Below are 26,884 nucleotides of genomic sequence, written 5' to 3' on the forward strand. Positions count from 1 at the left end.
AATGCCAATGAGTACGCCACCACCGCGACGGTTAGTACGATCACAACGATAAATAACAAAACCGTTACAAGAATTAAGGCAAGATTTCAGAATCATTAATATCATGGTGGTCAGCCACGTTTCGGTTAATACAAAGATATCGCTACAGCAGTCATTGATAAGGCTATACAAGTCATCACGTTTAGGTAACACGCTTCTAATGTTGGTGAATAAGATTGAGGTTTCGGTTACCTGGGAACGCGGCTGACCACAGAAAGTACCTATAGTTACGATGGTACCTCACGGACAGTGTCCGTCGCATGGTCATAGACGAAACACTAATTGTTGACTACAAGTTTGTCGAAGCGCAGTTTGAATGGAACACCGAGTGAGCGACCATGTTCAAGTTTCCGCCTAGCCAAACTGGTAGAAGAAGAAACATCCTGAGAGGCACTAATCTTGGCAGCACACAGGGCTGAGCCCTGTGATAAGATAGTGTCTTTTATCTTAGTTGACGTAAACTTAACAATTATGGGACGATTTTTAGTGCCGTTGTGCTGACCAGTGCGGAATAGGCTCTGTGCATTGCGCTCGTGGCGCCTCCTCGCGGAAAGAGCGGCTATCGCTCGGGGGAGACGCCGAGAGATTGCGTCTATCGTTCGCTTGCTTTGTAGTTGCCTTTCGCGATGACAAACAACAAGAATTGTTGCCTTGTGGATTGTTCGAATACGTACAGCATATGTCCACCAGGAACACGCGTCTTTAGCTTCCCTACAAGACCGTGTTACGTGCTCCAGAGGCAGGAGTGGATTCGTGCTGTTCGCCGTTGCAAGTACGTCACTACGTATGTAGATCAGTCTTATGTACACAATTTAACAGGTCGTTTGTTATCTTCTAGCTCTGACAAATCAAGCTGGGTACCAACGAAGAACTCACGTATTTGTAGTGAACATTTTTACGGTGTGTCCAGTCGAAAGATCCGTCATCTCCGTCGTACGCGCCAACCATTTTCCCTGCTCGCTACAGAATACGGAACGCAAATTTGGAGGGGTCATAGCTAGGTTGGCATGATTATTTTCACGTATCATAATTAGGGCCAGGATTTTTAGGCATTTGCCTAAAAATGCCTATAAATGCCTAAACTGAACATTTTCATGCATAAATGCCTTTTTCCAAGTTTCGTGCCTAGAATTGCCTATTCGAGACAATTTGGGACCGGACCTTCTTACTTCCATGCTATATATCGTGGCAGAACGGGAGGTTTTGTCCCCTTCCAACACACATTTATTCTCGTCGCAACCTTGACGACTATATAGGGCAACCATCGCGTCACAAAGCCTGAAAAATACGTTGACCCCTCCGATAGCCATGTTTTCTGTACCCCTGTGACTCATCGACCCTTTTTAACAGAGATGTGTTGATCCCCCTCGATAGCCTCTTACCGTGGGCCTCTGTGACTCACGGACACGTAACCTCCTTAACAGAAACTCATGGTGTGAGGGTAGCTTTTTGTGTCTCCTGTCGTAGAGTAGACTTAGTTAACAAGGCTGCTCACCGCATCGGTTGGTTGCCATCAGTACAACGCAGTGAACCGAAAATTTCTCCTGCCTGTCGACGAACATGAAAAAGCTAGAAACAGTTGGCATTTCTTTGAAGATCCTACAATGTGTCCGCTCTGCGATCCAAAACCTGGACGGGAAAGGCTCCAGAGCCACCTGGAAGATGGAGGCGCTCATTCAAAAGAATTGGGCCCTTTCCACACTGCTGAAGATTGGAGAGATCCTAAATGGCGGGGACACACCTATACCAGATCAAGACCTCAGCCCGTACGAGATTTCATGTTTCAAGTTTGCACCTGTGACGTCATATGACGTGGAAAGAAGCTTCTCCCACTACAAGGCCCTATTTAGAGCAAAGAGATCAAGTTTCAAGTTTCAGAACTTGAGAACGACTTTCACTGTGCCATGCTACGAGAATAGTGAAGAAATGAGTCAATAGAAGCTTACAATGTTGTTGTGCCTATATTTGCCTATTTCGCTGTTTTTAGGGCCTAAATGCCTGCCTATTTCGCACTTTTTTAGTGCCTAAAAATCCTGGCCCTTATCATAATATGAACCTCTGAACACCCGCGCAGCGTCCGTCTTCAGGACGAGAGGGGGTTTGCACGCTTTGTCCTTCCTAGAAGCCCCCAGTTCAGAAAATATCGCGGGAACGCTCATTGGAGCGGATAACAAATAATCACTTGAATCTCATCGCTTGGACGTGAAGCTAGCAGCACATTATCGACTAGGATAAAGTTGACACGAAGCAGTTTCTAGAAGATGAGAAATTTATTTGATCACCTGTATTTTCACATCGTACGGCTTCTTCCGCATGCTTGTTTGTCACACGCACTTTGCGATGACCGAGCACGACGTCGCCGTCTCCTCGTCACGGACTTTCTGGACATGGTTGCTTCTGCACAACAATTCTCCTTTCTCTTCCGTCTTCAGTCTGAAATGGCCCCTCGCGTCGATGCTGTCAAATCCCGCATGTTTTATAATGTGATTTCCCGCACGATCCATTGCGAGACGGTGCTAGACGCTCCCCCGAACGAACACAGTTGCCGTCGCAGAGGGCGCCACCGGTAAAGTTATAGCGCCCCCAATAGGTCGCGCACGGAGCCTTAGCAGAGACAACTATATTATCAGATTCAGCCCAGGTCTCCGAAGGCGAGTCAGGGAAGCCGTAAAATACCAAATTATTGTGACGAGAGCGGTTTTCAAGGTCATTAAGGCGGACGTTCAAGTTATTGACTGTTCCAGAGAGATCGTTCACCCTAGATTGGACTGATGTAAGCTCGGAGGCAATCGCGCGTACATTAGCGATTTCATGTTCAATAGCGGTTACTTTGCTGGTGAGCGATATTAGGGCCTGTTCGGTCGCTGACTGCGAAGCTTTTACTGTTCTAAGCTCATGGAGTAAGCTTTCCTGTCCCTGTTGTAAAGTCAATAGTATTGTCAGTACTTCCTCGTTAGACCTTGTTATTGGTGGGCCAGGATTTTGTTCGACATCACCAGTACATAACAGCAGAAGTTCAGTACAACAGAAAGATTTTGGTACAATTGGAAGTAAACTAGACAGCGACTTCAACACTAAGCAATGTAAACAAAGGTAACGCTTCTCGGAGCCGAGGCACGGCATGGCAACAAGGAGAATGTGGTTAGAACAGAAACAGGAGGCACCTTTCATGTAACTAATCTGTATCAAAGAAGATCGTGAGATCATCGTGCTCTCAGCAAGGTCGTGCCCCCAATGTTCAGTAACAGATGGAAATATGTGCAGTTTCTAAAAAAAAAAAAAGTGCATGAAATTCACAATGTAAACATAGAAATGAGGAGATGCACACAAAACAGGCTGCATGGAACATGTTGACTAACTCTCAATGCAGTTCATCCCACTAATGCAGTCTACCATACAAAACGCAGAGTGACCTTCCTCTCACAATATGTTATGTGAAAAGGCACGCATGTTTGGAGCAGAACAACATTTAACCCTTTTAGGGGCTGGCAAAAATCACAACTCCGTGCCAAAATGGGTAAGGCTTCATAAGCAACGTGCACACCTGGTGAATTGTGGAGAGTTCTTTATGGAGTATTCTTGCGAATAATCCATAAGCCATTGATAGTAATATTGCTTTGTTACTTTGGTTGTGTATACCGGAAAATGTTTTGGTTTTTTCTACTTGTCTGCAAAGGTTTGGGAGAGAATGGTACTGTGAGGCATGTCTGTACGCAGAGGGCTTTGTCGTACTCAACATATGAATTTGGTGCTCTTCCATAGCTGGGCATTCTGCGTTGTTTGTTGACGCAGGCAAAGCGCCTTCTGTGCATTCGGCTTCTCTGTGCCGCTGTGTGGGGTACTGGCAGTGCTCACCCTCCAGAGATATTACCAGTGTACTTGTAAGAATAGCCCACAGCTGGCACCACAGTTCCCTGGAAAAGCCTCAAGCAGCTAAACATCACTTGCAAAGCAGCGCCTCAGCACTATAAAGAGAGGGTGCGAAAATTCTAATCGAGACTTTCTGATGCACTATTGCGCCCGTACCCTTCAAAGGGTTAATGAACACTACACCACAAAATATTTCCCCATGAAGTATTCGGATTTGATTCGCAGTGTAAGTGAAATATTCGTAAACTATTCGCAATGGAAATTTTGCTATTCGACCAGCTCTAGTATATCCCGCTCCCTAGAAAAGCTGGCTGCTGCCCATCGCATACATGTTGCCTAAACGACAACCAACAATTTGCCTTCACCTGCACTAGTATGGCACATGCCTAAGACACGCTTTTCAGCTCAACCTCTTTGCTTTGTTTTACTTTGTGCTAATTGTCTGACGAATCTGGCATCAGGCTTCATATTCAGGTCCTTCAGAGACGGCAAGGCTGTGTTCTACTTTTTCCTCCCTTGTCTCTTTGCAGTTATATGTGTATCTGCTGTGTTAGAGTTTTGTTGCTGGTGTGGTGTGTTGTCTTGTGCTGTTTGTTTGTGTCTGTGTTCTGCCTTTCTTTCCCCAAAACAGGGACATGTTGCCAACATCACAGTAATATGTTTGGCTGTTGTACAGCAAGTTCATATAGCAGCCACAGTTTCCTGTGTCCTCGCCTTCAGTGCTCTGCTAGTACGTTTAACATAAGTTTGCAACATCTACTGCAATTGCGCATAGTTTCCTGAAAAGCAGTGCTGTGATATCTGGAAGGGCTGAATGATCTCACATACAGCACCACTGTCTGTGTCTACCAACCTGGAAAACCAGGAATTGTCAGGAAATTTGAATGCGACTGGAAAAGTCAGGGGATTGTGAGGGAAGTTGCCAAAAAGCAGCTAAAGACGTGGAAAATCACAGACAAGTGTGATCACGATACATAGTGAATCACAAGTGCCGATCAGTGCAGTTACGCCGTAAATAACAGTTTGCCAATATGAGAAACTCAGAGGCACAAAAATTAGGGCAGCCTCACTAATAAGTGACTCCTAACAAAAACAGACGAGAGTTTTTAAACAGTTATCTTAACCTTATGTGCAACTGTAAAAACTAAACCAACTAACCCTAAACTAAAACCTAACCCTACAAACTAAACCAACTGACCCTAATGTACTGTAGGGCAGTGTTTCCCAAAGTGTGGTCCGCGGACCCCTGGAGGTCAGCAAGAGTGTCCGTGGGGGTCCGCGACCATCTCTCACATATCAGTGAGGATTTTCGTCCCCACAAACACGCGCTCGTATATGCTGCCCGATTTCCAAACACCCAGAACTTCCAAAAAATTGCTACAAGCATGCTTCAACGGCTAGCTTCTAATTTCTGATAGAAAAGTCCTGCAATGCACGTTTGTCCGCGTCGTGCACATACAAACAAGAAGAAGAAACCAGTCCGGAATCGTTTCTGAAGCTGTATCGAAAGCACGCAGTAGCTGACGAGGTTGCTGGTTATGCACTGGCTGTGACGGTGCGTGTGTGTGTGTGTGGGGGGGGGGGGTCCGTGAATTGGTTGTCATCGCTTCCGGGGGTCCGTCACCGCCAAAAGTTTGGGAAACACTGCTGGGTAGTTTCATTTTAAATCGAACAACGTGTGAAAGTCGTACTTTTTAATTCGCCCGGAAAAAATATATGTTAGAGGACAGCTCAAACGACGCAAATCGCGCCACGTGCGACGCTCGTGCGTGTAGTAGTTTCCGCGTAGGAGAGGGGGAAAGTCTGAGGCTGGTTGAGCACGCTTTCTTCTGGACCGACTTTGACGGGATCTAGCATCGCTAATTTTATGTCTAGGAACTGGAGGTTTTTTGTGATTATAGGCTGCACCATAGACACTGCCGACAGTCACCCACAGAACTCTGAGAGCCACAGATTTTCTGTTAAAAAATGCCAAACTTGGGGTAAACGTTCAAAAAGGCCAAACTTTGTTACCAATTTGCTTCATGACGGAACCTCTGAGAACATCGAGCTTAGTGCCATTCGATAGGACACATTGAAAGAGCTTTCGTGCTGTATAGAGCTCATTTTTCTCAGCCCAGTTATTTCTGTGTTATTAGCTTGAGAATCACACATAGTAGGCGAAAATTGCCAATGTTGCATCTCAGTTTTCTCAAAAATGCCATCTTCGATTTCCTTGATTATTTTTCAAAAGGTGGCGTCATGTCTCTACTTTAGACGCCAAGTGAGACAATATTTTATTTTTGCCTGAGAGACGCGCAGAGATTTTTTTTGTCAGGCAGGGTGCACGAGGCTGCAGCCTTGCGCGCCCCACCCACGAGCACGCGACTTTCAGCCTCTTCTTTGCTACAGGTGTCCCGCTGACGGAGAAATCAATGACTACACTGCGTGAACTTGTTGTAGTGTCCCCGGAGCATCACTTTACGTTTACCCAATGACCTCCCAGTTCCGTCAGGCTCATTCAAACCGTGGGAGAGTACATGAGTTGCCTGTGCGCCCTTGACGAGAAGCCCCAGTTCGACGAACATACCGACAAAGCAGTGAGAAGAAACGAAGCGCTTCGTAGAGATATTTATCCACTGGTAACATCTTAGCTTTTGTTTCAGGTTGCCACCAGTCCCCCAGGAAGTGTAAAAGTCACATCCTTTTAATTGGTAAAAGAATGAAGAACGGAAGTTTCGAACAACGTAAAATGTGACCATTGCGAGATGCCTGCAGGTGGTGGCTGCCACCGTTGGATTAGCATCATCCGATAGCTTTACACATGTCCTTTCACATGATATAAAGTGAATGGGTTCAAGCGCATGGATGCCAGAAGGACTACTGAAGACCACACCGAGGGTTTAACGTACCTACGGCTACCGGAAACGAGGGATTTTAGTTGTGCGTTGTTCTGTCGGAAATTTTGATTCCCACGGTGACACTGACACATCTAGGTGAGGGCGAACGTGTTATACTTGAGAGCAGCAACTGTCATCACAGCGGTCTTACGGGTTTTGTACCACTCGTCGTGGTTCCGAAATAACGCTACGGAGCATAAAACTAATTAAAGAGAGCATGCACACCTTCGGAACTATCACTTATTGCGCCCAAGTTAAGAGGCGACTGCAACCACGCGACCACAAATTTGTATTCTCAGGTGTTGTAACTTTCTGTCCCCTGTGGCCGTAGTTCTGCCTTCTTAATATTAACTCGCACGGCAGCCTCATAGCGTGCGTATGTGCATTGCCTCAAGCACATGTGCGGGAGAATAGTGAATATGCGCACGTGCGTATACGCAGACGTCCTGCGTGCGACTCCCATGAAAGTGCGTAATAGCAAGTTCAAGTCGCCCACGAAAGTATTGCCCTGCGTCTCCAAAGGAAAAAATAAACATACGTACCATAAGTGCAAAATAAGTACATAATGCAACATCTGGGCATTAAATTATAATGCAAAGACTACGAAGCAAAACGCGCTCTAAACATACGAAGAGCGCCTTTGTGTGGAAAAATCGCTCCGCGGAAAGGTAGCCCTACGTCTCAATCAAAAAGAGAAAAGGTACTTTACCAGCAGCGCAAAGTACCGGCATAATTCTGCCCCTGTGGAATAAATCGTGAAAAATATTCCGGCTTTTTAGAAATAATTAAGATCGAACATGCAAAATTTTCGCGTATCACTCGTGGTTTTGCGATACTATGCGGACAAAGAATACGCTTGAACCCAGTCACTTTATATCATGTGAAAGGTCATGTCTAAAGCTATCGGATGATGCTAATTCAAGGGTGGCAGCCACCACCTGCAGGGGTCTCGCAATGGGCACATTTTACGTTTTTCGAAACTTTCGGTTTTCGTTCTTTTACCCATGAAAAGGATGTGCCTTTCACACTGCCTGAGGGACTGGCGGCAACCTGAAACAAAAGCTAAGATGTTACCAGTGGATAAAGTTATCTACGAAGCGCTTCGTTTCTTCTCACTGCTTTGTCGGTATGTTCGTCGAACTGGGGCTTCTCGTCAAGGGCGCACAGGCAACTCATGTACTCTCCCACGGTTTGAATGAGCCTGACGGAACTGAGAGACCATTGTGTAAACGTAAAGTGATGCTCCGGGGACACTACAACAAGCTCACGCAGTGTGGTCATTGATTTCTCCGTCAACGGGACACATGTAGCAAAGAAGAGGTTGAAGGTCGCGTGCTCGTGGGTGGGGCGCGCAAGGCCGCAGCCTCGTGCACCCTGCCTGACAAAAAAATCGCTGCGCGTCTCTCAGGCAAAAATAAAAGATTGTCTCACTTGACGTCTAAAGTAGAGACATGACGCCACCTTTTGAAAAATAATCAAGGAAATCGAAGATGGCATTTTTGAGAAAATTGAGATGCAACATTGGTAATTTTCGCCTACCATGTGTGATTCTCAAGTGAATAACACAGAAACAACTGGGCTGAGAAAAATGAATTCTATACAGCACGAAAGCTCTTTCAACGTCCTATCGAATGGCACTAAGCTCCATGCTCTCAGACGTTCCGTCATGAAGGAAATTGGTAACAAAGTTTGGCCTTTTTGAACGTTTACGCCCAGTTTGGCATTTTTTAACAGAAAATCTGTGGCCCTCAGAGTTCTGTGGGTGGCTGTCGACAGTGTCTATGGTGCAGCCTATAATCACAAAAATCCTCCAGTTCCTAGACATAAAGTCAAGGGTGCTAGATCCCGTCAAAGTCGGTCCAGAAGAAAGCGCGCCCAAGCAGCCTCCGACTTTCCCCCTCTCCTGCGCGGAAACTACCCCACGCGCGAGCGTCGCACGTGGCGCGATTTGCGTCGTTTGAACTGTTCTCTAACATATATTTTTTCTGGGCGAATTAAAAAATACGACTTTCACATGTTGTTCGATTTAAAATGAAACTACCCTGCTGTAGGGGACATGGTTGTCTAAAATTGGCACTCCGTGGTTTATCTCATCTCAAATCTCCAGATGTTTCAAAGCTAGTACTTCTGAATAATAAACACGTGCAGCACATGGTGCACCTTGAAATGCAATATTGGCGCAACACTTCCAAGCGCAATCGAGGTAATATGAGACAGCGATGTACCGACAGGCGACTTTAGCTGACCGTCCCCAACAGTACATGATAAGGAATCGTACAGAGAATACAGTACTGATTAAAAGTAAGGCAGGTCGCTTTTCTTTTGACCTCTTCTATTTAATTATTTTCGTGACAGCTTCTGAATGCCCAATAATTGAGCAGTAATCAAGAACGAACAGTACTAAAGTCTTACGTGCAGCTATTTCCATATCAGACTCTTTGTCTTCTCGATAAGTAATACAACCTACTGTTTGCCTCAGCCACCACCCATGATTGTCCCATCAAAAATGTTTGTAGAATAGTGAACCGAACTACATAGTGTGTGTGTTTGTGTATTTGAATACATAAGTATATAATATACCTACCTGCCAACTCCCCTGGATTATCCAGGAGACTCACGAATTTTGTTTATTCTCCCGATTGTACGGACGTGCCCTCCAATCTCCAGGAAAATTGGGGCTTTTCTTCTCTAATTTTCCTTTAACAGCTGTGCAAACGTATTCCCGAAGCATTAGACAGCCCAAAAGTGGTTAAAAATGGGGCTGTTCGGTAGTTCATACTTTAGAAGCGATAAAAAACCCAGTGCCGGGAAACACCGGTGCATTAATATTCGGTTAAAGGAACATCAGTATTTGGTTAGCTGGGGGTATGGCAACTTGGTTGAACATTTAGAAAATTGTCAAGGGTGTTTTGTTCATTTCCATGAGACCAAAATTATATATAAAAGTAATAAGGTCAGTGCGTTATTACATCACGAAGCAATATAGATAAAAAATGCGGGGAACAGGTGCGTGAATAGTACGTGCTATAATAGTGCGTGCTTCAGTACTGCTATCTGATCGAGTTGAGGAATGTATGAAAGTTGATAACAAGAGGGCCTCTTGATAAGTCCTGTGCTTTGGAAAAAGATAAAGGCACTAGGCAGGCTTGAGGGTGTAAAAGGGTAACCTTGCAGAAAGGGGCTGGCTCAGGTTATTTAAGAAGCAGGTATGTCAAGTAAAATCTTGTTCGTCCATGTGTGTTGTGTCGTCTTTTTGTTTGTTTCCCGGCACAGTGTTTTTATCGCTTTTAAAGTTAGATGGCCCGTAACACGTGTTTCGCGACATGACCATCCATGGCAGGAGGTCACGGCTGATCACGTGTTTCATTCTGTCCGTGTTTCTCGAGGAGACGTCCTATCATCAGTCCAGTCGCTACAGTAGTTTCATGTCCTCCAATGCCACTCACCGAAGAGCAATACGTACACGTGTTCCTCATACGTACTAAGTACCTTTTCACTGGTTTTCTGGTTGAGCACAACCAGCTGTGGAGCGTAAGCGACCATGTGTGACCGCTGTTCAGGAAGATGTTTCCAAAATGTGACAAAGCGAAGCGCTACAGGTGCAGACAGACCACTGGCATCATCTGTAAAATGGCTGTGGCCGCGCAAAATGCAATGTTGGAGAGCCTGAGACGACGCGTCTTCGCAATTGCTGTTGACAGAAGCAACGATAGTTCATCGCAGCTCCACCTGATAGTGGCTACATACGACATAGAGGAATCGCAATACAGTCGGAGGCGATGCTGTTTCAAGTGCACAAAATTAATGTGCAGTGTATACCCCCCCCCCCTCAATTTCCCATCACACACAGCTGGCAGTCTCCAAAATTTTGAGTTCATCAGGTTGGCTGGTATGGTATATGGTGTAAGGTGACTCATAAAGATACTGAACATTTAATCTTGTCACTCAATTTGATCTGTAATTTGGACTCCACTTTTCTTTTCAGAACAAGTGCGTGCCTTGTTTGCATTCACAGCACAACACGAAGATGAGTTGACATTCCAAAAAGGCGATACTCTCAACATTGTTAGCAAAGAAGATCCTGCATGGTGGAAGGGCGAACTAGGTGGGCAAGTGGGTTTTTTTCCAGCAAACTATGTGGAACCCCTAGCCAAGGCCCCTAAGTGTAAGTATTGTTTCTTCGATTGTTCATGCGGTTACGTGAATTGCTTTCTTTCATTTTATAATATATAGCCTCTTTGCACACTAGGGATTTACAAAGGGGCGCCGAAAAGGTATCTGCAACACTAGGAAGAACGCGGCCTAAAGTCATAAACTTTCATTACAATTCGACTTGTAATTCGACTTAGCACATCATTCCTGGAGCTTCTCTAGTGCTTGAAAAAAGGAATCCAACATCTGCTGTCCAAAATATGCTCAAGTTGCTCCTATCACCTCCGGGAATATCCTTACAGACTTCTTTTCAGGTTTGGAAACAAAAAACTTCTCTGATGGGGCAAGATCCGACAAGTATGGCAGATGCTTAATGCGTTCAGATCGCAAGTGCTTCAGCACCTACATTGTCTTGCCTGTGTTGTGAGCCAGTGCATTGGCCTGCAAAAGGAGAATGCCTTTCCATAGTTTCGTGCACAGTTTTTCTTTCAAAGCCTCTTTTCACCTGAAGAGCACGCTACAGCAGTATGCTGCATCAGTCAAACATCATAACACCTTCCTTGTCCCAGAAAACTGTGGCCATGACCTTTCTTGTTCATCGCTGAGTCTTGAATTTTTTTCCGACGTGGAGAACCAGAGTGCCACCATGCTAGGGACTATTGTATGTCTCAAGATTGTAGTGATGCAATGATGTTTCATCAACTGTGTCAAGTTGCTCAAGGAAAGTTAGAGGAAAGGGTTAGAGCCCTGCCCGGGCCGGGCTTGTTATTGGCTGTGTGGTCCGGGCCGGGCCGAGCCCGGGCCGACAAAATACGCCAGCACCGCGGGTCGGGACGGGCCCGGGCCGATAAATATGTTCCCGAGAGTCAGGCCCGGCCGGGCCACGCAGCTAATTCCACACAATGGAGATGCATTAATTCATACCATCATGCGCTTGCGTCGTTCATGTGCATATTTTGCAAAGACGAGCAAAGGATATTGCATTATGCATATGATTCGACCCTCTAGAACATTATCCAAGCCACTTTACATTGCTCCTCACTCCTCACATATTTCACAATCACTTTGGCAAAGCTTGGTGATAGGGGTAGGGACTGGGAGAAGCAGTTTGTCGACAGCATGCTATACCTCCGCAAAATCTTGACAGTGTAACGATAACGCCCATGCCCGCGTGCCTTCTGGATTTAATTTGGTCTCGTGCGGTTACGGTGTTAAACCGCCATCACTTGTATGTTTGTCTTCTCTCCTTATAAATTTACTTATAAATTTGTTTGAAAATCGCCAGAAACGCGTACGTCGCGGCTGGAAATACTAGGCCGGGATCCTCGCCGGGTCACCGGGCCGGGCTCTATTTGCTTAGACCCCGGGCCGGGCCGGGCTCTAGTCACTGGGTCACCGGGCCGGGCCGGGCCGGGCTGCATAAAAATATGAAGGTCCGGGCCCTGGTCGGGCTGGGCCATTTTTCGATGCGCTCGGGCCGGGTCGGGCCCGGAAAATTCGGCCCGTGCAGGGCTATAATCTGGGTTGCGATATTGTGGGACTATTCCCATGTATACGGGTATTACCCATGCTTTTATTAAAAACGCGGGTTTCTACATTGTAATGGGATACTGTGGGTCTGTGTATGCTGAATACAATAGTGTGGGACTATTCCTGTGTCCATGGGTATTACCCGCGATTCTCATTAAAAACATGGGTTTCTGTACTCTAATGGGATACTGTGGGACTGTGTATCTGGACTACGTTATTGTGGGACTATTTCGATGTGTACGGGTATTACCCATGCTTTTCATTCAAAATGCGGGTTTCTGCACTGTAACGGAATAGTGTGGGACTGTCAGCCTTGATTGCGATATTGTGGCACTACTCCCATGTCTACGGGTATTACCCATGCTTGCCATTAAGAATGCGGGTTTCGGGAAGAATGGTTTCGGATTTGTAATAGGATACTGTGGGACCGTCTATCTGGATTACGATATTGTGGGACTATTCCCATGTCTTCGGGTATTGCCCATGCTTTTCGTGAAAAATGCGGATTTCTGCACTGTAATGGGATACTGTGGGACTGTCTATCTGAATCACGATATTCTGTAACTATACCCACGTCTATAGGTATTAATCATGCTTTTCATTCATAGTGCGGGTTTCTGTACTATAATGGGATGCTGTTAGACTCTGAATATCGATTACCATATTGTGGCACTATTCCCATGTCTGCGGGTATTACGCATGCTTTCCATTCAAAATATGGGTTTCTGTTCCGTAATTGGACACTGTGGGACCGTCAACCTTGAGTACGATATTGTGGGACCACTCCCATGTGTGAGGGTATTACCTATGCTTTTCATAAAATGCGTGGGCTACTGCTTTGTAAGGCCATTTTGCGGGACTGTCGATCTTGATTACGATATACTGGGACTATACGCATGTATCCGGATATTCCCCTCGCTTTCCATTAAAAACGCGTTTCCTTGCACTGCAATAGGATACTGCGGGTCTGTCTATCTGGATTACGATATTGTGGCACTATTTCCCTGCACTATTTCCCAGCATGGGTAAGACCAGTAGACGTGAAAATACTCCCACACTATCGTAATCCAGATTGACAGACCCGCAGTATCCCATTAGAGCGCAAAAACCCGCGTTTTTAACGAAAAGCACGGGGAATACCCGTAGACATGCTGATAGTCCCAGGATATCGTAATCAAGATCGACGGTCCCACAGTACTACATTACAGTGCATAAACCCGCATATTTAATGAGAAGCATGGGTAATACCCGCACACATGGGAGTAGTCCCACAATATCATAGTCCAGATACACGGTCCCACAGTATCCCATTATGGTACAGAACCCGTGTTTTTAATGAAAAGCATGGGTAATACCAATTGACATGGGAATAGTACCGCACCATTGTAATCCAGATTGACAGACCCGCAGTATCCCATCAGAGCGCAAAAACTCGTGTTTTTAATAAAAAGCACGGGGAATGCCCGTAGACATGGTTATAGTCCAAGGATATAGTAATCAAGACCGGCAGTACACCGTTACAGTGCAGAAACCCGCATATTTAACGAAAAGCATGGGTAATACCCGCACACATGGGAATAGTCCCACAATAACGTAGTCCAGATACGGAGTCCCACAGTACCCATTAGAGTACAGAAACCCGCATTTGGTAAGCGTGGGTAATACCCATTGACATGGGAATGGTACCACAATGTCGTAATTGCGATTGACAGTCCCACAGTATCCCATTACTTGCAGAATCCCGCATGTTTAATGAAAGGTATGCGGAATACCCGTAGACGCCCTTATAGACTCAGGATATCGTAATCAAGATCGACAGTACCACAGTATCCAATTACAGTGAAATTACAATGTAGAAACCCGCGTTTTTAATAAAAGCATGGGTAATACCCGTAGACATGGGAATAGTACCACAATATCGCAACCCAGATTGACAGTCCCAGAGTATCGCATTACAGTGCAGAAACCCTCGTTTTTAATGAGAAGCATGGGTAATACCAGTAGACAGCGGCATTGTCCCACTATGCCGTAATCCATATAGACAGCCCCACAGTATTCCATTAGAGTGCAGAAACCCGCATTTTGAATGAAAAGCATGGGCAATACCCGTAGACATGAAAATAGTCCCCAATAACGTAGCCCAGTACACAGTTTCACAGTATCCCATTAGAGTAGAGAAACCCGCGTTTTTAATTAGAAGCATGGGTAATACCCATTGACATGGGAATAGTACCACAATATCGTAATTGCGATTGGCAGTCCCACAGTATCTCATTACTGTGCAGAAACCCGCATTCTTAATTAAAAGCATGCGGAATACCCGTAGACGCCCTTACAGACCCAGCATACCGTAATCAAGGTCGACAGTACCACAGTATCCCATTACAGTGCAGAAACCCGCATATCTCATGAAAAGCATGGGCAATACTCGCACACATGGGAATATTACCCGCACCCATAATAACGTAGTCCAGGTACACAGTCCCACAGTATCCCATTAGAGTACAGAAACCCGCGTTTGTAATGAAAACCATGAGTAAAACTCGTAGTCATGGGAATAGTCCCACAATACCATAATACAGATTGACAGTCCCACAGTGTCCAATTATGGTGCAGAAACCCACATTAATAATGAAAAACATGTGCAATACCCGTAGACATGGGAATTGTCCCAAAATACAAAAAAAGTCACGTAGTCCACACATAGTCACGTGGATTAAATTGCATGAGAAATTGATTAAATTATGTGAAATGGGGATTAAAATTAATGAAAGCATGATTAATTCGGATGGCAAAGGGATTAAATATCATGGTATAAGGATTAAAATTTACGACAAGAGGATTAATAACGGCGGAAAAAGCTGTAGACCAGAGGGCCATGCGGACTGTAGCGACGAAGATTCAGACGACCCATGCTTGGAACCATTGCCTTTACCATGTGCATCTGACGTAGCCTCGGCGCAGGATATGCGGAAAATGTGGATGCCGCGCTTGAACATGTGTTCAAATCGGAAGTGATGTTAACAGTCCCGCCCCAGGAAATGGTTGCAAGAGTGAATTACTCGCTGCTTTCGACCCTAGCTTGCTTAATAATTTCTGAAAATGAATTTTTGTGAACGTATAAGTCCTGGGTCATTCCAGCTCAAACCTCACCGTCAGCTCGACCATCGCCGATATTAGTGAAAAAAAAAAAATGTCCTTCTCACTGACGTACATACGTTCTGTGTGAAATATTTCTTTCGGATCCGCACGGAATCGCTGCCAGGGGGCTTCGAACTTCTTCTCCGAACCCAAAACCGTAATGTGTTTGAGCAGGCGCACAGGGTGGACGGTTTTACATATCTGAAAAATTCAAACTGGACGCGCTTCCGAAAAGTTCAAACTAGTTATCATCGGATTCGCAGTCGCCGCGAGTGAAGAAATAGCGAGCTACGCTTCCGCGAAACAGGCGCAAAATCGAACGAATTCAACATTTTTCTAAAAAATACCATGAGCAGAAATTGCTAAGTTTTTTGTTTGTAGGGGCATACCCGTACATTCCACCAAAAAAGTTTGACGCCAGAAAATTAAACTGTTAGGCTGTAAAAAAATGCGAAAGTCGGTAGTTTTAGAAAAAATTGAAAACTTCGCCGAAGAAATAGTGGCACTGGCGGACGCACTAAACGAACGAAATTTCCGCACAAATGTAGCATAGTTTCCCAGTTATAAGTACGAAAAAAGTTTCTCCAGGGTGTTTTTTGTTATACGACCGCGATGAATTTTTAGCGCCTCTCGCGACGCGCCGTACGGGATGGGCTTCCTTGCGGCGCCCTCCTGCCCGTCGCTGCTCCTAAGTTCGCGAGCTTTACGGACCATTCGTTCTGGTGCGCCGAAGAAGTCCATAACTTTTTTCTGTGTCCAAGAGGGAAGGGCTAAGGTGAGTATCGATGTTTTCTTAGCTGGGGAACTTCTGTGCTTTACTTCTGTACTTTCCCTCGAGTTCTTGCAGCTCGTACTCATCAGCCAGTTCCGTTCCCTCAGCTGAGGGTTCCTCGATGGGCATACCAAGGCCCCGTGCCATCATGGACTGTGATGGCTCTGTAGTAGATGGCTCTTTTTTGCATACGTTTCACGTTGCGCCATTGACTTCTTATTTTTAACTGGTGTCTCGCCCAGTACTTCATGTGAAGCGCTTAAAACGGAAAGACTCTCACCATCATCAGGGCTGGCCGAAGTCGAAGAACTTTCGATTTGGACATTCACAGTCGACCCCTCTTTCAAGTACAGGCACTTCTTGTAGCACGTTGGACACAAGCGATCACCAGGCACCATGCCCCGCGACGTCAGTCTTCGGGCCAAGGTGACAGAGATGTGTTTGGTTCCCTTTACGTTCTTCCGGTGGGAAGAGAAGGTGTCAGCACAATTTCTTGACGCCACAGAATGAGGGTACTTGCGAAAATATAGGGCGTAATGGTACTTGCATATGCTTGTGATAGTTTTCATGTCACGTCGTGATCTTGATGATATAATGAACTGCTCGTCTTCCTGAAGCTCCGAAAAATTGAGGAATGGTCTTTCCTGGTCTGTTGTGCACTTCTGAGGTCCGAACGTACAGGAATGCCGTACAGGAATGCAGGAGAAACTTGTTCCTCAAGCTCGGAACAAGTGCTTCATGTCCCTGCCACGTGTACACAGATGCTCGGCGACAAATGTCCGGCTGGGCCAGAGGGCGCTCCTGATTACGGCATTCAGCGCCACTTGTGGCGATTGTGCTAAGTTTTCCAAAGTAGCGTGCTCTCTCATCACGCACATGGTATGGGCTGTGTCAGCATGGTGTAGGTGTGTTGCGCATTTGAATAGAGCAAAGCGGACCGAGGATTGTTCCTCCGTCAGGTCGGAAGAAGGGAAACCGTCAGCAGCGGCGCGTTTTCGGCGCATGGCAGAATATTATCGGACAGGCTCGAAATACGAGTAAAATGTGCCTCCCAGGTGCCATAGATCTACTAGCTCTGAGCGAAACCTGACTGAAGAATAAAGCCTGAATGCATACAGTTGGATATCTCTGGTTTCAAATGTCTTACTCAGGTTTACAAAGAGGGTGTGAGAACCGGTGGAGTAATGATTTATGAAATGCATGGAGTGCGCGCTACGAATGTTTGTCAGCAGCCAGAAGTCGGCTCTTTTTATGAGCGTTACATTCTTTTCCCTCTTTGCTTACCTCAACCTAAGCTTCCACTTGTCACATATCCTTGACTGCTTCGGAAGAAAGGAATAAGGAAGTCAGATCAGAACAACCAGAACAGAGATCTAGATGGCTTTGCGGCTGAGATTACTGACTTTGAGACACTTGACTGTGAATGCGAACTAACTGAATGAGAGACATGTCTCGACTACAGCACAACTTTCATAATACAAGGACCAATTGCAATGACTCCCGGTGGACCCTGCGTACGTAATATGATTTTAGGGTTCCCATGCACTCGCGACATCTCATACTTCTCCTATGCCCTGGCAAGCACTTGCTATCTTGGAATTTGTTCCTGTAGAATATGTAACTATTAAAAAAAATGCATAATCCACAATACTCATGATTTTCACATAGTATTACGCAGCCCCAGGCATAGGTCTACGTCTATGACAGAGTGGCGTAGACGCAGGCGAGCTGGTGGACGAAATTCATTATGAAAAATGCCTGGGCGTGGGGCACGAAGAAGATACAAAGGTCAAACAGCCCAAGTTTATAAGCTTGCAGAATCGCACAGCGATCAGCTTGAGTTTGAATGTAAAAAAAAGAGAAGAAAAACAGGTACGCCTCGGTTTTCTTCGTGGAGTCGGTGCGTTTTATAACAGTAACTTGGTTCAGGCTTTTATTTTTCCCGTTCCTCGGGCAGTACATTCTCAGATATTGCACGGAAACAGGTGGAAGATCGTGCACAGCGCATGTAATCACGTTCTTCGCCTAACGAGTCTACTCTGAAACTTTTCCTCCCTGTACCACCAGGGGAGAAAGGCGGCGCTAGTGTCGCGCTGCCAAACTCCAGGCGAACGTCCCTATAGAACGGTGGGACCCTTGTACGGTTGTTGGCGTGAATGAGAGATGTCCACCTGCTCTAAGCAGAATAACGCTGAAATGTGAATTATGTATTCTTTTCCCCTTCTTTTTTGTAATCAGCTGTTAAAAAAGAAACGGAAATCGGCAACATGCTCATTTTCGTATGGGAGGGTTAACAGAGATAGCGATCGTGACTTTGGAATTGGAACGGGTTAGCCGCCAAAGCCTCTTCTATGAGGGCCGCAAATGGGTGTTGGGGAAACCTTGCTTGCTTTATTAATATTCCCTTGCCAGGACCACCGTCAGTGTCAAATAATGCTTAATCGTGCATCAGAGTTGAGTAATGGTTTGAAATTTGTAAAGGCCAGTGTTTCTGCGCTGACTTTTGTGCGGAAAGGAGGAGGGCGCCGCAAGGAAGCCCACCCCGTGTGTCGTCGCGTGAGGCGAACCAGGGTAAACTTCGCGGGTATTCATCGCGGTCGTATAACAAAAAACACCCTGGAGAAATTCTTTAATACTTATAACTGGGAAACTATGCTACATTTGTGCGGAAATTTCGTTCCTTTAGCGCGTCCGCCAAAGCCACTATTTCTTCGGCGAAGTTTTCAATTTTTCCTAAAACTACCGACTTTCGCATTTTTTTACAGCCTAACAGTTTAATTTTCTGGCGTCAAACTTTTTTGGTGGAATGTACTGGTATGCCCCTACAAACAAAAAACTTAGCAATTTCTGCTCATGGTATTTTTTAGAAAAATATTGAATTCGTTCGATTTTGCGCCTGTTTCGCGGAAGCGCAGCTCGCTATTTCTCCACCCGCGGCGACTGCAAATCCGATGATAAGTAGTCTGAACTTTTCGGAAGCGCATCCCGTTTGAATTTTTCAGATATGTAAAGCCGTTCACCCTGTGCGCCTGCTCAAATGCATTACGGTTTTGGGTTCGGAGCGAAAGTTCGAAGCCCCTAGCGGCGATTCGGTGCGGATCCCGAAAGAAATATTTCACACAGAACGTATGTACGTCAGTGAGAAGGACATATATTTTTTTCACGAAAATCGGCGATGGTCGAGCTACGCCATTGGGACGTTTAAGCTGGAATGACCCTCCTGTATTTCCTTCCAAATGGTAACGACCATGACGCTCTGCCATAACATTGGTTATGCATCGGGAACGTAATGAGGGTAATGGAGGAGTTTGGCAGCTGTAACGATCTCCATTACGTCAATATAATGTCATAACCGCTACTGCGAACGTATAATACTTGCTTTTTGTATTGTGCTACATTTCTTATCGGACTTGACTTCCCCTGTTTCACCGAGATTTTGGAATTGAACTACAAGCACCGTGCACACGTCTTCTTATTGAAAGCGTGATGACAGTACAAAACAAGCATCATTCCTGCGTGTTCCGCCGTGAAGTTCTGTTGCCTCTCACTATGAATTGTCCTACATGCCGAGAACAACCTCACGACGTCGACTGATTGGATGGTGTGTGCCTGTACGAACACGGGTAATCGAGAGGGATATCGTCTGAAACAGAAGGAGAGTCACCATCAGAGCTGTAAAGTAACTAATTACAAGTAACTGTAATTATTTCTTGTGTAACTTATTACTGTAACCAACTACTTCAGAATGATTATAATGAGAACTTAAAAATTAAGAACAAATTTATCATGAGTAACCAGAAGTAATTGAGAAGTAGCTCAATAACATGTCATGAGTAACTGTAACTGAGGAACATTTCAGTCTAAATAACTTTTCCTTTAACTTAGTTACTTTTAAAGTTATTTAGACTAAAAAGTACCTCAGTTACAGATACTCATGACATGTCATTGAGCTACTTTTCAATTACTTCTGGTTACTCATGTTCAAGGTGACCACATGTAAAATTTTTGAAAACAAACTTCTGAAACAACCCACATACTCACTCGCTTGGTAGTCAAACTGATAAATTTGTTCTTAATTTTTAAGTTCTCATTATAATCATTCTGAAGTAGTTGGTTACAGTAATAAGTTACACAAGAAAAATTACTTGCTGTAACTCAGTTACTTGTAATTAGTTACTTTACAGCTCTGATGGTGACTCTCCTTCTGTTCCAGACGATATCCCTCTCGATTACCCGTGTTCGTACAGGCGCACACCATCCAATCAGTCGACGTCGTGAGGTTGTTCTCGGCATGTAGGACAATTCGTAGTGAGAGGCAACAGAATTTCACGGCGGAACACACAGAAATGATGCTTGTTTTCTACTGTCATCACGCTTTCAAATAGAAGACGTGTGCACAGTGCTTGTAGTTCAATTCCAAAATCTCGGTGAAACAGGGGAAGTCAAGTCCGATAAGAAATGTAGCACAATACAAAAAGCAACACTGAAGCTTCCTTAGTTTAATATATACACGCTTTCGCGGGGGGGCCACGCTTCATCAGGTACAAGATACATCAGGTACACCTTGTACCTGATGAAGCGTGGTCCCCCACGCGAAAGCTTGTATATATTAAACTAAGGAAGCTTCAGTGTTGCTTTTTGTATTGTGCTTCAATTCCAAAATAAAGATTGCCATGTGATCAGAGCTGTTTTGTGGACGACAACCTTCATACTGCTTTTCTTCTTATTTCTCTCTCTCGCTGGCTGTGTGGAATCTTTGCAGTGCAACCGAAGAATGACTTCAGAAGTTATAATACATTGAACTCTCGTTAATTCGAACTCGAGGGGACCAGGATACTTGTTTGAATAAAGTTGTTCAAACTAACGAGAGACGCTTTCCTGGAAGGGGGCCTGGGCGGAGGGAACGCATGCAGGTTGACGCACTTCGCGTCGTATTATGCGTTCGCGGTACCGGTTATTAAATTATATTGACGTAATGCAGATCACAAAGTATAATTAAGTTAGTTACGTAACTTTAAAAGTAACTAAGTTATAGGAAAAGTTATGTAACTAACTTAATTATACTTTGTGAGTAACTTATACAGCTCTAGTCACCACTAAGCTCAGCTGCAAGAGCAGACACTGTCATGCACCGGGTGCAAGGAACGCAACACCCACTCGATGCAGTACTGCATAAACGCGGGTTGGTGTGGTATAATTGAATCTGAAATGAACACACGAATGGTGGCAGTGTTTTTTGAGAAGTACTAACGTCTTGTCTACTCGTATTACTTGTGTTTAGCCAAATTATCATTTGTAAGATTCATAACCATGGAAAGCAAATTTCGGGGTAAGTAGCAGTCGGGATCTGGCTACTATCGCGAGGCTTTTCTGTGAATACGTCTCGAGTGGGAACCGTAACGACAATCACAAAAAAATATGGACAGCGCTACTCGTCGCTGGAGCCTCGAAGCAACTGCGCATTCACCCAACTGCTTCGAAGCAACTGCGCATTCACCCCCTGTATACACGTCAAATTGAACCCGAATTGAAAGGAGGCTCTAATCCTCTTCTTGCTGTGCTTCCCGTTAGGCTTTGTCCTCGGACGATCGGCAATGCTCTGCTTTGCTCACAGGCAGAACCGTTCGATTTTTAATGTATATGTTGTTGCATTTAATATGTCTCGCGCAAGTTTGTTCTTCGCTGGTTGCGAGTACGGTGCGGGTGACCCGCACTGCCTCCGCGGATTACGCGAGTATACCCGCAGGCGCAAAGCCTGCCCGTCGACTTTTGGTGCACGGAGGAGGAGGAGTGTCGTTGGGAGGAACCCGATGATTACCCGATGATGAGGAACCCGAATGATGAGGAACCCTGCCTGATTAGGCGGCATGTTTCTCGGGAAGGGAAAGGTGATGGAGAGGAGGAGAGGAAAGGGTGAAGTGGAAGACCGAGCGGAATCCGCTCGGGGGGAGGATAGCTGCGTCCATGGGCCGACTTCAGGGGAACTGTGCCGGCATACGCCTATTACACATCTGAGGGAAACCCAGGAAAAACCCCAGACGGCACAGCCGGCCCGCGGATTCGAACCGCGGACCTCCCAGTCTCCAAGCGCACGCGTTACCGCTGCACCACCGGAGCTGGTTTTGGTGCACGACCCGATTCATTGCGAGCATTTGGCCCAAAATACTTTCTAAGACGTCCCATATTCAGACATTCCGTGGTGTGTGAGATGATGGCAGCTTAGTCATTTACTGGCACCAGGGGGTTGAACGTGTAGTATATTTCTATTGTTGGGAAAAACTCACGTGACCTCTAATGTCGGGCCAGTCGTTGGACGACGGTTGAGTAGCTTTTTGCTTCGCTTCTTTTTGTCTCCCTGGGTGACGCACGACGCTGGCGAGGCTTTCCCTTTCTCATCTGTTCTCTCCCTCTTCCCTACTTTGGTGGTTGTGGATTTTCGTTCGCGTCGAGTGAAATAAATAACAAAACGCGGAAGTGCTGGCTGTTTCTGTTACACAAAGTGTTTTATTTTTTGGGATAGGTATTTCCAAATCACAAATATGCAGTCTGCTGTAGCTGCGCCAAACACGAACATGGCATGAACATTGTTTCTGCAGTTCGATTGATATGCCGAAATAACTTTACATTCACTGATAGCTGATGTCTCACGTGGAAGATTTCACAGTAGAACAACAGTACATTGTCTGTTATCGTCCCTACCTCGTCTCGGGTTTTCAAGTCATGAACAGTACATTGACTGCACAGGCACACCCAATCACAGATCCATGTCCATATCCCTTGCCGCTCGTGTAGGCGTCTGGTTGAACCGTCACAAAGGAACTTGTGCAGCTGGTATTCCGAAAGATGAAGATGTTCCAACCACTCAGAGTGGCTTATCCATTCTACTGTATCCATTCAGATGCTTCTCTGAAGCACATATGAATTGAGTGCTTACACCTGAGCAAGAATGATCAGAAAACGGATCAGAAACGTGAAAACCAAAAATTCTACCAACCGAAATGCTGCTGCCACAGGTGTGGTACTATGCGGCAGAATGGAATAGGTGGAATAGGCATCAAGTGGGTAGCGGAAAAACGCAGTAATGGTCCTTCTTGAATCGTTGTCGCACCAAGCAAGCGAAGCAGACCTGCCTTCCACTTATCTATCACTGAACTGACATGCAGAAGTATCAAAGAGGCTCCGAGTTTTTCAGAGTCGGTATCGAATCGACAGCATTAAAGGACAAGGGAAGGACACTAAAAACCATCCAGAGCGGTACCGGCATGCGTCCCCGCTGCACCCACCATATTTCGAAACTTTACGGCGAGCTGCTCCGGCTCCGGCACCGCCGACATGGCGATCAAACTTCCCATGTCACTCTTTGACATTGTTTGCCACATGGGGCTAATTTTGGCTCTTTCGACACCACGACTAGTACGCTTCGCGTTAGTAAGCTGGCAATCATGTCAGCAGTCGCTACAGTGCCCTAGTGGTGTACCACAGCGTCTGACGCGTTGGAAAAGTGGCTCGCTAACTGACAGTGTCCCCAGCATCAATAAATCATTTCGGGCTGTGTCGATCATGTGGCATAATTGAAACCTGCGTACGCATTGGGTTGCGGGTGCGCGTCGGGATGTGCGGGTTCGAATATAGGTTGCATCAATGACATTGCTGCGGGTGTGGGTCGTGCTCCCGCGGTTGCAGGTACAAACTTTCAATACCCGCACTCATTTCTAACAATAACCTTACACTTTCGCAATGCAAATGAGATACATGTGTTCTGCATGACAATATGGCGCAGACTGAGTCATTGTTTTGACTTCTAAACTTTACGCCCGTTTTGTGGTTGCCTTCCAAGGGGTGGGGCATCAAACCGTGCTGCACCGCTTAACCCTTTACCTTGTATTCTCCAATTCACCGTTTTCGAGTTGCTGGGATTTCCAGGATGCCACTTACAATGGTGCCGGCTTTAAAGACGCATATTCGCGTCAGAAGCTGGAGGCGACGTCATTAGGACGATGCAGCAACGTTGATTCGCAAGTGCTCCTCAAGATTGCTGTGCAACAGTTCGAAATTCAGATCGCGAATGTTCCAGATATTTTTCCTCACCTCACCTCAAGGTCATTGTCGAAAAATTTTCTTCACCTCACCTCAACCTCTCTCTCTACAAACTTTCCTCATCTCAATGTGCGTGAGGGTGAGAGCACCCTCATGTGCCCTCGTGAGGATGCCCACCTCTGCTGAGTCATGCTTCTCTTGTGAGGAGCTGTGCTGTTATTGGTTTAAACTCAATATATTTTGTATGTTATACTACACTCTGTAAGCTGATAAAGTGGTAGCTTGCTGAGTATCTCCTGGTTCTTCCCCCTTCTTAGGAAGCAAGGATGCCGAAAGATGACAAAAGACCCACCTGACAGTACTTCATGTTTTGTGGACTCCAGAATCTCCTCTTCAGAAGAAGACTCTCGTCACTGGAACTGTTTACTAGTTATGTCCTTTCAATAGTCGTTCATTGTTAGCTATGCCTCTCGGGCTTTTCATGGCATTCTTTGTTGATTGAAACGCAGTGCAATGCACTTCAGCAGCTAAGCACAGTCACAGAGGTAGTAACATAATCAGTGAATGCAACCTGTCTGGAAAGCTGCCAATTGAATAGAGGTGCAATTTGGATGAAATTTATAATTTTCTTCTACTTACAGTTCAAAATATTTTGAATAGTGTGTAGTGGACATTCTTATTTCCAACGCACATTTCTTATTAAGAAGAGTTGCATCAGGTGAATGGACATTAACTACAAGTATTGTCACTTGCTGCTCATTGTTGCAGTTTTAGTGGTATGTAAGTTCTAGCACTACCAATGTAATCGACAACATATTCTCTACAGGTGACAGAGCTTAATGTTATAAAAGTATTTTGTTTTCAAGCCACTATGTGTCCATGTGTGTAAACTTAACTTAAATGTAATAAGGTGTAGACATCTGGTGTATGAGAGATGTGTGTTAGTTATTATTTGCAACACTGCTGTAATGATATTAGACACATGAATTCTACCAACAATAAATACTATTAACCCACAGATACAATCACTTGTGTATCAGCTTTCACTGAAGTTTGCATGACTCTCCCGACTCTTGACAATTCAGCTAACTGCGAACATATTTTCAACAATTAACACCCTTCAGTCCCTTCTGGTCCCTTCAGTTCCCTGATACCATTGCCGTTTTCAGAACAAAAAATTGTTCGATTGGTTGTCCGCAAAAAATTCGTGAAGGAAAACAATTTTATTGTGTTCATTGCGCATCTTCAGAAACAAGTCTTCCATTCACCCCCAATGTCAGAGGGTGAAGGAGCACACTATTGCCCTTGCGTTCTGGAAAAATACGTTTTTGTTTTGTTTCCGCCAGTTAAAGCTCATCTTCGACGCATGAGGCGGCACTGTGCTCCTTCACCCTCTCACATTGGGGCTGAAGGGAAGATGCGTGTTTGAAGATGCACAATAAAGAAAAAAAGGTGTTCCTTCACCATTTTTTTTGCGGACGGCCTATCAAACAGATTTTCATTCTGGAAACAGCAACGGTATCAGGGGACCGAAGGGACCATATGTTCTCATTGGGACAATCTCGTAGCTTTTATAATTAGAAGTTAATTGTTGAAAGTTAATAGACCTCTCCCTGTTTGCAAACAAATGACGTCAGATGCTACAACAGCACCACCAACTTCGTAGACTAAGTACTATAGCAAAAAATCAATAAGTCACAAGAAAGCCACGTTTAAATATTGTAAGGTTTTTATGCAATTCCTTACCTCATCACAGATGCAGGGCAGTTAGTAATGACGTAGATCTAGAAAACAAGATATTGCAGACACACTAAACAATTATGACAAGACTAAGGCTCAGTCGTTCAAACATATACAAGGCCAGCCATTGATATACAGAAGGTCTAGAAAAGCTAAATATCACAGAAAAGTACAATATCACAGCTTCCAAAGGCAAAGAAAATACAAGGTCAAAAGCTCATTATTATACATTTACAGAAAAAACTACCGCATATGACACTGTCAAGGATAAAAACGTCAGAAGACAGATCACAAAAATAATGTTATTGAACATGTATATCACGGCTTGAGAAAATGTCACAGAGTGTGCTGCTACGGCGATATCTCCTCAAGAAGTGCCACAGCTCGGTCACAAACCTACAGCTCATTACAGATTCAAGGCAGTTAATGATGTATACGTAGATCTAGAAAACAAAGTATTGTGCACACACTAAACAAATATGACAAGACTCAGTACTTCACACATGTACGCAGCCAGCCATTGATGTCACAAAAGTTCATCACAGTTCCCAAAGAAATTACAAGGTTAAAGCTGGTTATTGTACTGTAGGGGACACTGCTGTCTGAAATCAGCGCTTTATCCCATCTGAAATGTCCAGGTGTTGCAAGACTTACTTTCGAGTAATAAACACGTGCAGCACATGGTCCACCTTACAATGTTGACACAACATTTTCAAGCTCAACT

General features: G+C 45.1%; 1 protein-coding gene across 6 annotated transcripts in view; it reads left to right on the forward strand.

The window, feature by feature from the left end:
* The window catches only part of LOC135388552 (intersectin-1-like), a 337,751-nt gene extending 312,306 nt beyond the window's left edge, over nt 1-25,445 (forward strand). For all 6 annotated transcript variants that reach the window (XM_064618160.1, XM_064618162.1, XM_064618161.1 and 3 more), the window contains 2 exons: nt 10,774-10,953; nt 24,738-25,445. In XM_064618160.1, the coding sequence (XP_064474230.1) occupies nt 10,774-10,953; nt 24,738-24,739 (182 nt within the window). In that variant the 3' untranslated portion in view covers nt 24,740-25,445. The remainder of the gene's footprint in view (nt 1-10,773; nt 10,954-24,737) is intronic.
* The last annotated feature ends 1,439 nt before the right edge of the window (nt 25,446-26,884 follow it).

Source organism: Ornithodoros turicata, chromosome 3, assembly GCF_037126465.1.
Source record: "Ornithodoros turicata isolate Travis chromosome 3, ASM3712646v1, whole genome shotgun sequence".
Classification (NCBI taxonomy): domain Eukaryota; kingdom Metazoa; phylum Arthropoda; class Arachnida; order Ixodida; family Argasidae; genus Ornithodoros; species Ornithodoros turicata.